General features: G+C 47.0%; 2 protein-coding genes across 4 annotated transcripts; one reads left to right on the top strand and one right to left on the bottom strand.

Moving 5' to 3' along the window:
• Positions 1–257: 257 nt before the first annotated feature.
• ppp1caa (protein phosphatase 1, catalytic subunit, alpha isozyme a) lies at positions 258–7,411 on the bottom strand. Of its 3 annotated transcripts, none has more exons than XM_057015472.1 (8): positions 7,269–7,411; positions 6,860–6,975; positions 4,109–4,240; positions 3,791–4,021; positions 3,603–3,707; positions 3,301–3,524; positions 3,084–3,218; positions 258–2,847 (listed from the first exon to the last, which is right to left on the bottom strand). In XM_057015472.1, exons 2-8 carry the CDS (start codon positions 6,912–6,914, stop codon positions 2,734–2,736), a joined length of 996 nt encoding a protein of 331 aa, XP_056871452.1. In that variant the 5' UTR covers positions 6,915–6,975; positions 7,269–7,411; the 3' UTR covers positions 258–2,733. The 3 variants fall into 3 exon arrangements, with proteins under 3 accessions (XP_056871452.1, XP_056871451.1, XP_056871450.1); XM_057015471.1 differs by having other exon boundaries at positions 6,860–6,970; positions 7,269–7,387; XM_057015470.1 differs by having other exon boundaries at positions 6,860–7,012; positions 7,269–7,378.
• Positions 7,412–8,550: 1,139 nt separating this feature from the next.
• Positions 8,551–10,797, top strand: cldni (claudin i). Its single transcript, XM_057015478.1, has 3 exons — positions 8,551–8,767; positions 9,675–9,807; positions 9,900–10,797. Exons 2-3 carry the CDS (start codon positions 9,676–9,678, stop codon positions 10,401–10,403), a joined length of 636 nt encoding a protein of 211 aa, XP_056871458.1. The 5' UTR covers positions 8,551–8,767; position 9,675; the 3' UTR covers positions 10,404–10,797.
• Positions 10,798–10,844: the final 47 nt, after the last annotated feature.

The following is a 10,844-nucleotide window of genomic DNA, read 5'->3' as shown; positions in this document are numbered from 1 at the left end:
TTTTACGACTCAAAACAACCACGGTCTCTCCAGACCTGTGATTGGTCAGATTGCTGGTGGGCGGGGCCAAACCTGATGGCCTGGCTGCGGGTTCTAGGAAATCTCACAAACTAGTTCACTGATTTGTTTGTCAAACCAAAACAGAACCAAAACTTGAGAGAAAATGCCTCTTTTCCACTTTAATAAAGCTACAGTTTTGTGACACCGACAGCTGAGGTCAGCTGTTCCGAAATAACGACAGGGATTTAAAGACTAAATCCTAAAATAACTCATTTATTCAGTATAACAGTGTCATTGAATGGCTTCTTATTTCTGTACCCCTGTTATAAGCGTTGTACTTGAATATTTTCAACGTCTACATTTAAAACACGGCACAACATTTGGAAGCCAGTGTTTACACAGAACTGCAGCAGTGTTTAAATATTTACATGTGTGAGAGTCATCAGTCTGTACATTATCTATAGGGAGAGACAGCGACAGCTTACATAAAGACATAAACTGAAGTAACATTCCTCCAGTTAGGCCGTCTTGTTTTTCTAGAAAGGGAAGTTTTCTCTCCCCCAATAGTAAAAAGAAAAACAAGAATTTTCAATCCAATAATTCCTTCACGTCACTGAGAAGCTCTGTGGGGATACATCTGCGGACCTTTCCCAGACAACACGTTTAACACAAAAGCAAATCAAATCTACACACATATACAAATACTAGATTTTATTTCTACCTTTAGACATATTTGTGATCGATTTGAAAGCAAATCAAATACAAAGTTTTTTTTCTCCATGGACACTGATACTAGTGAGCTAATAGGGTCACATCTACCCAGCAACAGTGCTTAAACATCCCTGATTGGTTAAAAAACAACACAACTACTCTATGAAGCTCAATGTCCTGCATTAAATGTGTCAAATCATAATTAGAGCAGGTTTATCTGGAATATCAGTAGAGGAGGAAAGTTGCAACTAAAATCACATAAGCAGAGGTGTGTACAGCTATATATATATTCTTTTTAAAAGTGGATTTAATGATAAAATGAAAAGGGTCCATGTTGTTTTAGTGCTGTTCTATTGCAGATTCTGTGGTTTTAGCGCTGTACACAACTCTCCATTGGAGGTGTTCTCCACAACACAACTCTCACCTTGTATTACCTTTTATTAGAATTAAACACCCATACATTTCTGTACATTTTCCCCATCTTTCTACATTACATTAAGCTTTTCCACAAAACGACAGGTCTGTATATACAGAAAAATAAGACCCTCGAAGCACCAGACCACTGAAGTCTCCTCGGCTTGTCCTTTCCAAATTCTCCGTATCTAAAAAGAAAAAAAAAGCTTCACTTCCTGAGTTGATCTTACTGGATGTTAAACTGAGGACGTCTCCCCTCTTGGAAATGATAAGAACGTGAACGCGAGGTACTGCTGAGACAAAGGCAGTATGGGGCTCTTGCTCCCGCGCCCTCCCGTGCACGTGCACGTGCACGCACGCCACGCAGCGGTTTGTGGGTGTTTGGAAGGGGGCAGCAAATGGGATTGTCCCAGTGTGGGAAGCCTGTGGACCATCAGGACCAACTACTGCGGTTAGAACCTAAGAACCGAGGGACGTTCAAACGTATAAACTGATAATACCCAGAATAACACCCCCCCCCCCCTCCTCCACGCCGGCCTCTTTGTTTCCCATGATGAACTCAGATGTGATCTGGCAAGTTCAGAGCACGGATCAGCCGGGTCGCCTAAAAAATGAGACCGCCGTCCAAGTAGAAGGAATGCCGAGTAAACAAGTGGCAGGAAAAGACATCCACAGCACAGGGCGAGCGTTCCGCACAGCTAAACCTCAATAAATGCTTGTCCCAAAGAAAAGAAATGGGTGTTTATATCGGGAGAACCTTAATTAAATCGTCTGTAATGTGTATTAAAAACAGAAACTGTGGTTCTGAGACAAACAGCGGCGCAACAGTTGAATATAAAGTCGACATAAAATCTCCCGTAAGATTTGCTCGTAAAAAGTTTTGCGTTTTCCGTCCGTCCGTTACAAAAACGACCACGACGTGTGTGGAAGGTGGTGGGAGAAGCAGCGGAATGAGGAGCAGAGGGACCGGCATGATGGCAGAGAGCTCCGATTCAGCTCCATGTTCATTCAACTAAAAACAGTCAGTTTCATGTATCTACAAAACAAAAAAAACAACAACTTTGCACATCACCTTCATTGGCTGTTGGAAGAAAAGAGAAAAAAGAAAACATCTGAACCCATTTCAGTCACAGATTCACATGCACATACATCCACGTGCGCGCCCGGCGAGCCGGACCCCCTCCTTACCCAGGATACATACACACACAGAGCTCTGAGAATGCACAAAAGCTTTGTGTAGCATTAAACAGTGCTGGGCCTTAACACAAACAGCTAAGGTGGCTCTGCCCCCCCCCATCATGAACACGCGATATCTCGGCGCTACAAACAGGATAATGGTTAAAAAAAAAAAAAATACACAAACACACAGAAATACAGCTGCCCCACCCCCCCCATTCTCACGTTTTTACACACACAAGAACAAAAACATCTAGACAAGGAACCGATTATAATCTTGAAGAGAAAATAGCGTGACTGAAACCTGGACCACTTGTCTGCCGTTGTTGTCGTTTGGTAATGTGGGAGAAAGTTTGGGAGGATGAGGGAAAAAAAGAAAAAAGAAGTGTACTGGGCCAATGGGGAGGGGCAGGTCGCAGACTGGGGTGGGTGTTATTTCTTGGCCTTGGCAGCCTTGGCTGAATTCCGCGGTGGCGTGACTGGTCTCCCAGAGCCCATTCCTCCCCCTCCGTAAGGGTACAGCTTTTTATCTGCTGGCTTCAGAATCTGTTAGGAGACAGATCCAAAAGGCTCTTCAGACAACGGTGTGACAACAGAAATCATCACTGGCTGGATGTGAGGAGAACTTTGTGATTCGATCTAAACAAAGAGAACTGGCTTGTGCGCTTACTGCGCACGGCCACCAGAGGGCGCCAGAGACGCCCTGACCCAAATCTTTTGACAGCAGCATTGAAGAACCTTGAATGTAGAAATGGCAAACCCATTTAGGTCCATACGCATACCTGGAAGGAGCACATGAGCGTCTCGTCCACACTCATCATGGCACCGGCATTGTCAAACTCTCCGCAGTAGTTGGGAGCTGAGAACAGGGTGACGAGCTGCCTCTTTGCGAAAAACTCGTAACCATCTTCCACCACCTGCAGACAGAGGAGAGGGCGTTAAAACCTCGCACGTGTGCGGCTCTGGCGTGTGCGCGCGGGGCCTCTTCCTGGCGTCTACCTGGTGCGCCCTGCATATAAGGTCCATGTCGTGTTTGTGCAAAAATTTGGCCACCACGTCCGCCCCGAATGTGAAGGAGACGCCGCGGTCGTTTTCACCCCAGCCCAGCACGTCCTTGTCTGGGTCGGCCCACAGCAGGTCACACAGCAAGCCCTGGTCGGGCACGTCTGTGGGCCGCATGACTCTGCGGATCTGCTCCATGGACTGAAGATCCGGAGAGAGGCCTGGAGAGACGTCGCACACCCGTTTTAGTGGGTCTCGCTCATGCCAACCCCCCCCCGGCTTATTCCACCCCAGCCTACCTCCATGACAGCAGAAGATTTTCTCATCTACAATAGCAGCCACGGGCAAACAGTTAAAGCAGTCTGTGAAGGTCTTCCACAGCTTTATGTTATACCGTCGTTTACCTGTCAACAACAACAACAACGAGGGAGGGATCAGGCCTCTGCACAACACCTCCGATAATAAACACGCGCCAGTCCACACTTACACTCGTCGTAAAAACCGTAGATTCGATTGATAGAGGCGCATTCATGATTGCCACGCAACAGGAAAAAGTTCTCTGGATATTTGATCTTGTAGGCGAGAAGCAGGCAGATGGTCTCCAGCGACTGCTTCCCTCGGTCCACGTAGTCACCCAGGAACAAGTAGTTACTCTCTGGGGGGAAGCCTCCATATTCAAAGAGCCGGAGCAAGTCATAGTACTGGCCATGGACGTCGCCTGCAGGGGGCAGTAGAGGATCAGGTTTATGCCACACTGGCACCGACAGGTGGCGCTGAAGCACAGGTCCGTCCAAATCAAACTCACCGCAGATTTTCAGGGGAGCTTCCAGCTCCAGCAGGATGGGCTGGCTCAGGAAGATTTCACGGGACTTGAGGCAGAGGCCGCGGATCTCGCCTTCTGTCAGCTGCACGTTCTTCCCGGGCCTGGATCCTTTCACTGGGAAAGAAAAACACACTATAAATCAATTAAAGACGCAAGGATGAATGAACGAATGAGCAACGAGACGAGGCAGGATCGAAGCGTGATCCTTGGATCTGAACCAGGCCACCTGGCAGGCGAGTTCACACCTCCCACCAGCCAAGTGCTGACAAAGTCTGGCACCAGTCCAGCGTAAGAGCCACTGCAGCAGGTAAACACGTCACCGAGATGGTCGCCCCCATCCTGGATGACCGCTCGCTCAAAAACACCGTTGACGATAACGAAAACCCAGCCCACGAGCAGGTTCTGAGAAAAACCCACAGCTGCAGCCAAAGCCACTTCCCCTGCAACGCTGGCGGGAACCAAACCACGACGCTGCACGCGTCCACTTGACACTTTAACAGGGTACAAAAAAAACACCTTAAAAGGAGAAACTCGTTATCTGCTGTGGATCATGCAGATCGTGCATTAGTGCCCCAAAGCTCAACTGTCTGAAACGATGTGTTCAACCTTCCAGATGATAAATAGATAATAAACCCTCCCCGTGGTGTTACAGGTAGGACGGGTGGGTCGTCGTGTTTGGATGTGATCCATCCCAGCAGCATCCTCATGCGTGCCGCAGGTCGGGTTTTGGAATGTGGTTTGTGGCATCTCTGAATGGCACCATCTCCCGTTCTGACACATCTGGGGTGGAGGCAGGTCCCAACGTGAGCCGACAGCCAACGGACACGCAAGCTGGACGTCAAGACATCCGAGCATTAACGTTTTGGCTGCGGCAGTTTCCAGCTGTTCATTGATGTTTTAACAGCAATTTAGCAACCTGGAAATAGCAAGACGCTCAAACGGGACTTCATCACGACCTTTATCACAGAAGCCACCCAAGTCTATGAATAATAGTGCTGAAAGACAAAAGGCCCGTAGCACCGATTCCCCACAAGCAACAGTCGTTCCTGGGCCAGATGTGGCACCGTCGCCGCCACCGCAGGCAGCAAATAAAAGCAGAGTCAGAAAGCGATATAAACACTGCTGCTGGTCACTAAAGATGGATTAGAGCAGGCTAAGCCATGACAGAGCTTACTAAAGTTAGCCGCGTATCCAGTGAGCGACAGACAAAAGGCTTTCCACCAGACTAACGGGCCAACGGGACACAAAGAGCTGGGCTCAGCCCGCTGAAGACCCGCCAGGGCACCAGAACCAACTGTTGGTTCGCTCCGGAGCTCCTTCCGGCTGGACTTGTGTCACGTCGTGCTTTATTAGAAACAGGCTCCCCCAGAGTTCCCTCAGCTCCAGATCCACGGGGCTAATCCAACTGAAAGTGCTCATTATCCAAACACATTTAATTGGTTTGGTCTGGAAACATCAAGCGAGGGAGTGAACCGCGTTGCCAGCACGGCTGGTTTGGGCCGTTTTATGCAGCGGGTCTCCTGGTGGGTCTCCTTAAAGCGGATCAATACCATCCTGTTAAATTGTAACTGGTTCTTGTCCCCCGGTTAAACCTCAAATGGTGCTAAAAAAGGTCAGGCCAGTTACATAAGAGGATATAAATACTGACACTGTCAGACGTGTTTGTTTTTCCCCGTGTTTGGCAGGCAACCTTATCACCGGCAGAGTTCAACGATCCATCAACGAGACGCGGCCCCAGGAGGACCCGCGACTGTACGTGCACGCAGGAATAATCCCAATCACATCCAGCAGCTCAGGATAGGCTGATCGTGCACAATCTAGAATTAAGAGGGTAAACAAACGTGGCTAAGGTCAGATTTAATAACAGTCATGCCCCGAGGAAGGCGTGACGCCCAACATTTCCCCCCCAGCCTGTGTCTGTAGAGCCAAGTCCGGCGTTGGCACAGGCAGCCGCAGGTGAATAACAGACACAGGCGAATAACAGGCCCGACCCACAGGCGACACGCAGGCATGTAAAACATGCGAGGTGTTTTTGAAATGTTAGCATAACTTGGCTGATGCGTGGCTTCGAACAAACTGCAGATTACAGCAGCTTTGTCTGTAAAAGAAAGTCTTAGATTCATATCACACTCCGAAATGACACCGAGGCAGCAGTGGTGGTTAGCGAGCAGGTCCACGTAGTTTAGCCTTGGGGGAATTGACGGCATGTTAAGTGGCTTTCGACCTTCGTTAAACCCTAAAAAAAACAGTTAGCAAAAGAAGATAATCTGCCCTTGTGACTGGAAAAAAAAATCTATGGAAAATCCACCCGCAAATTATGATCTTATAACATTTAATGGTACCAAATGAAGGTCGGCTCAGCGCTTTACTGCAGATGGGACTTAGAGTTATGGAAAATCGTCTTGAATTGGGAGAAAATCAAGTCATTTGATATAAAAAACACAATAAAACCCAAGAAACAAGTCTAAAAAACCCCCCACATCAGTCACCTGGAGACTCTTTTATGCACTGTCCTTTATGATTAATATAAAATATCCTTAAACAGGTCGCTTAAGAGATCTGATTGAATTAACAATCCCGATATATGACCTTAGACCCCCACCCAAAGATACAGGTGAACAACCCATAAACGGCTGTGGTTTAAGAACAAAGCAATATATATATATATATATGCATTTCAACAGCGTAAATTTGAAAATAACAAGGAAGAACGGGCAGTTTTGTGGCTCGTACCTTCCAGGAGACGCTGGATGATTGAGTCGATGTTGAGTTTGTCCGTCTCTGCCATTTTCCTGCTTCCCTGACGCGCCTGTGTGCCGAAGACCTTGGTTTTCCGTGTTGCACCTTACCTTTCAAACGAGGGGAAAACGAGACGCGGCCATTAGCCTGCCGTAGCAAACACATCGGTTTAAAACAAGCACTTTATCCGGACCGAGCAGATGCTTCGCACCAGCCAGGCGATCAACGTAAACGGGCTGAACAATGAATGAGCTCCGTAGCTAAGGAAGCTAGCAGGGCAGCTATTAGCTAAGTTACGTACGATGACAGCGGCACTGACCGGCTAGTTAACCATCGTTTGTCGGACAACGTATGACGCATTTAAATGCTCCCGGACCATAGTTTAAAATAACAAACACCCTACCGGGTCAATGTTTCTCCGCTCCGCTCAATCGAGCCCCCTTTTCTTAGGCCTGGCCGGGTCCCTTCAATCTTTTCCCAGGAACTTAAAAAAAAGAAGGCTATTTCTACGTAGAGTTAACGTAAGAGAGTGGGCGGGTCTTCGCGTCGATTCTCTGAGGCGATTGGTCAAATCGTAAATTAAAAACCCGAATGGTTGAATATGATTGGTCGATCTGGTCTGTCACTGTCGTCGACGCCTGACGACATTAATAGAGATTCCGTGAGAGTGTAAAAAGCGCCACTCTGTGTTCTAAATGTGAATTACTCCCTAAACTTTAACACTAATGCACCAAAATAAAGATTTGCTTGTATCTGTCCTAAAAAATAAAATAAATTCAATAATTCCTCCTCGGTATTTTTGTGTAAAGTGCAACTGTTCTATCTAGAATCACAATCTAATGTATTGACAAGTAGGTTCGCACATACAAGGAAATTTGAGCTGGTATAATTTTAAAAAAAAGAAATAGAATAACAAGGTGGTTTTGTATTTGGTATGAAGGCACGCTGACATTTATTGTCATTGTTATTATAAGTAGCAGCATATCTCTGTAAGTGTCTGTAAAATAAACTCACATTTCAGCAGATTTTTTCTTGAAGCCAGTAGAATCCTAAATTGTCGCTCACTTTGTTTAAATAGCACTTTGGTTTCATTCCTTCCATCTGTTGTAACAGGTAAACAGACTATTCGACAGGTTCCTTGACACTGACCAAGAATGCTACACAAAATTACGAGTTAACTTTTTCTGAGTCCTCATTTAAAAAGATTAAATCAAGTGTACAAAACTGGCCTTTTCTGTTTTAGCTTTATTATTATTGGGTCTGATGCCACATCGTACGAGATTCAACTTTTCATTTTAAATATGATCGTGTACAGCTGAATTTCACCAACAAACATCTAAGTCGTCAACTCAAATCTAAATATGTTTGTAATTATTTCACAACATTCCTTTTTAGTTTCCTAATCTTACGCAATCATCTAAACCCACTCAGTCTGGGGTTTCTAAAATCAGGCTTCTTACATTCGTCATCACGGTTGCAACATATGTAGGTGTGTGAGCGTGTGTGTGTGTGTGTGTGTGTGAGAGAGGTGGAAGGCCAGGTAGACCTCCAGGTGAGTCAGATTTCTTTTTTGGTCTCCATGATTCACTCTAACTCAGCAGCAGAGTTTCTACAGAAACTGAGATCAAACAGATTCACGTGTTTAAGAACTGGGATCCAGTGTCGGATGAAGATGGGAGAGGGAAAAAAAGCAGGGAAATATACGTCCAGGACAAGTCTGGTCTTGAGCTTCTTCCCGCCTGCGTACCTCCCTGGATGAGCTCTGCCCCACCCTGGAGCCCTCGTTCTCCTACAAATACTCCCGTTTTATCACAGCCTCCATAAACGTCTACAGAAAACAGCCGACGCGCCAAAGGCCCAAACAACAAGAACATTTCAGAGGTTCAGTGGACACAACAACAGGTAGGAATCCTTTAATAAAAGTCTCACTTCATTTATTTAATTATTTATTCCTTAATTATGCCTGAATGTTGGGATTTGGCCCTGCCGTTAAAACGTTCAAAATGATCTTTAAAATGGCCCAAAACCTAAAAACCGAGAAGAAAAGCACCTTTGTTTTTATTGTTCTCCCTATTTTGTTTGCTTGTTCGTAAATTAAACACTTAAGTGATTCTAGACAATGTTTTTTTTCCATCCCTGCAGTTGTTATTGGGATTATTTAAAGCCAAAGCAGACGGATTCAAGCTCTTTTTATGCAGCACTAATTCAAATAGAAGATTCGTTATTCACGCCCTGACTTATGTCAGACACAATCAGTGTTGACTGACTTTAGTTAAGTGGTTCCATCTGGTCTTATGGGACATTCATCAATGTCTTCGCGCCTTTTATCTTAGATTTCAGCTGTTACAACCAAAACGAAAACAGACCTCTGACGTTTTTTGTCCTGCATCCATGAAAACACACGAGCGTCAACAGATTATCACGATAAAACCGTTGCTCAATTTCCAAATCAAGCTGATTTATCAGGATGACGTTGAAAAACAAACTTCACATAGGTTGAAGGAGTGGCTCAGACAGCCCTGGGTGGAGATCCAGGAGCCCGGGGCCTGTTGTGACATGAATTTACTCTAAAACGTCGCCCAAAGGTGCATATTCATGTGAAGACCTGCCGCAAGAATGTCACACACACACACACACACACACACACACACACACACACACACACACACACACACACACACACACAGATGTCCCATCTTTGTCATCCCACAACTGTTGAATGGAAATCAAGACGAATCTGGAGCTGTTTGAGCTCATAAACAGACACAGATGCCGTTCAGAGTCGCACTCTCCGCCTTTGTGTCTCCAGAATGGGATCAGCAGGAGTCCAGATGGTGTGTGTGGCCCTCGGGGTCCTGGGGTTGATCGGGGTGATCGTGTGCTGCGCCGTCCCTCGCTGGAAAGTTTCCTCCTTCACGGGAGCCAACATCGTGACGGCTAATGTAACGACACACACTCTGTCAAAAGGGATTTGGCGGATCGCCGAGATGGTCGAGACCCCCCTAACACACCTTTGTGCTGTCTGTGCGTGCAGAGCGTTCAGGAGGGCCTCTGGATGAGCTGCGTGGTTCAGAGTACCGGACAGCAGCAGTGCAAGAACTACGACTCCCTGCTGGTTCTGGCCTCCGACCTGCAGGCCGCCAGGGCCATGACCATCATCAGCATCCTGTTCAGCTGCCTCAGCCTGCTCGTCGTCTTCTGCGGCGCCGACTTCACCACCTGCGTGCAGAACGAAGACGCCAAGCCCAAGATCAGCCTGGTGGCCGGGATCGGCCTGCTGCTGGCCGGCCTGCTGGCCATCATCCCCGTCAGCTGGTCGGCCCACATCGTCGTGCGGGACTTCAACAACATGCTGGTGCCCGCGTCCCAGAAGAGGGAGCTGGGGGCGTGCATCTTCGTGGGCTGGGGGGCCGGCGCGCTGCTCATCCTGGCCGGCGGCCTGCTGTGCTGTTTCAGCCGACCCAAGTCCGGCAGCTCTGGCGGAACCGCAAAGTACTACAGCAACAGCGCCTCCGCCCCCAGCAAGAACTATGTGTAGTGGCTTTATGAAGGGCGGCGAGGAGGGGGGGGGGGTCCGAACGCTAAAAGACTGAGTCCATGACATCAGAGGTCAAATCTGTGTAAATAGTGACATTAATGGTCTCATCTAACTACGTTACTCTCTGGTGCTGGGTTCTGATTTATAACTATATATAAAAAAAAGCTGTAGAGGTGCTTAAAATGACAATTTATGGTCTCATTGTTGTTCGGTCGTGGTTGTAGTTTCCTCAGTTCTTCTTTAAAAGCCCGAATATGAAGATGAAATGGATGCATCCAGCTTTTATCCTCCTGGTTTCCGAGCTCACTCGTGCACGCGTTTCTTTGCTTCAACATTTTCGTCCTGTGATCTTTGATCGCGATAAAGGCTCCGAAATAAAGATTAAAGTAATTAACGCGTGTTTCACGTGTATCTCATGCTTGGAAAAGAAAATCCGACAGT

This window comes from Takifugu flavidus, chromosome 18 (assembly GCF_003711565.1).
Source record: "Takifugu flavidus isolate HTHZ2018 chromosome 18, ASM371156v2, whole genome shotgun sequence".
NCBI classification, from domain to species: Eukaryota; Metazoa; Chordata; class Actinopteri; order Tetraodontiformes; family Tetraodontidae; genus Takifugu; species Takifugu flavidus.
Note: the sequence above shows the minus strand (reverse complement) of the source record. Positions and strands in the feature narration are given on the sequence as shown.

Bases quoted from the DNA above. Each gene is read 5' to 3' on its own strand.
- ppp1caa (XM_057015472.1), bottom strand. From the start codon at position 6,914: ATGGCAGAGACGGACAAACTCAACATCGACTCAATCATCCAGCGTCTC. The intron at 4,022-4,108 runs GTGAGTTTGATT...TGCCCCCTGCAG, and splicing joins AGCTCCCCTGAAAATCTGCG to GCGACGTCCATGGCCAGTAC. The intron at 3,708-3,790 runs GTAAGTGTGGAC...TGTTGTTGACAG, and splicing joins CTACGGTTTTTACGACGAGT to GTAAACGACGGTATAACATA.
- cldni (XM_057015478.1), top strand. From the start codon at position 9,676: ATGGGATCAGCAGGAGTCCAGATGGTGTGTGTGGCCCTCGGGGTCCTG. The intron at 9,808-9,899 runs GTAACGACACAC...CTGTGCGTGCAG, and splicing joins CCAACATCGTGACGGCTAAT to AGCGTTCAGGAGGGCCTCTG.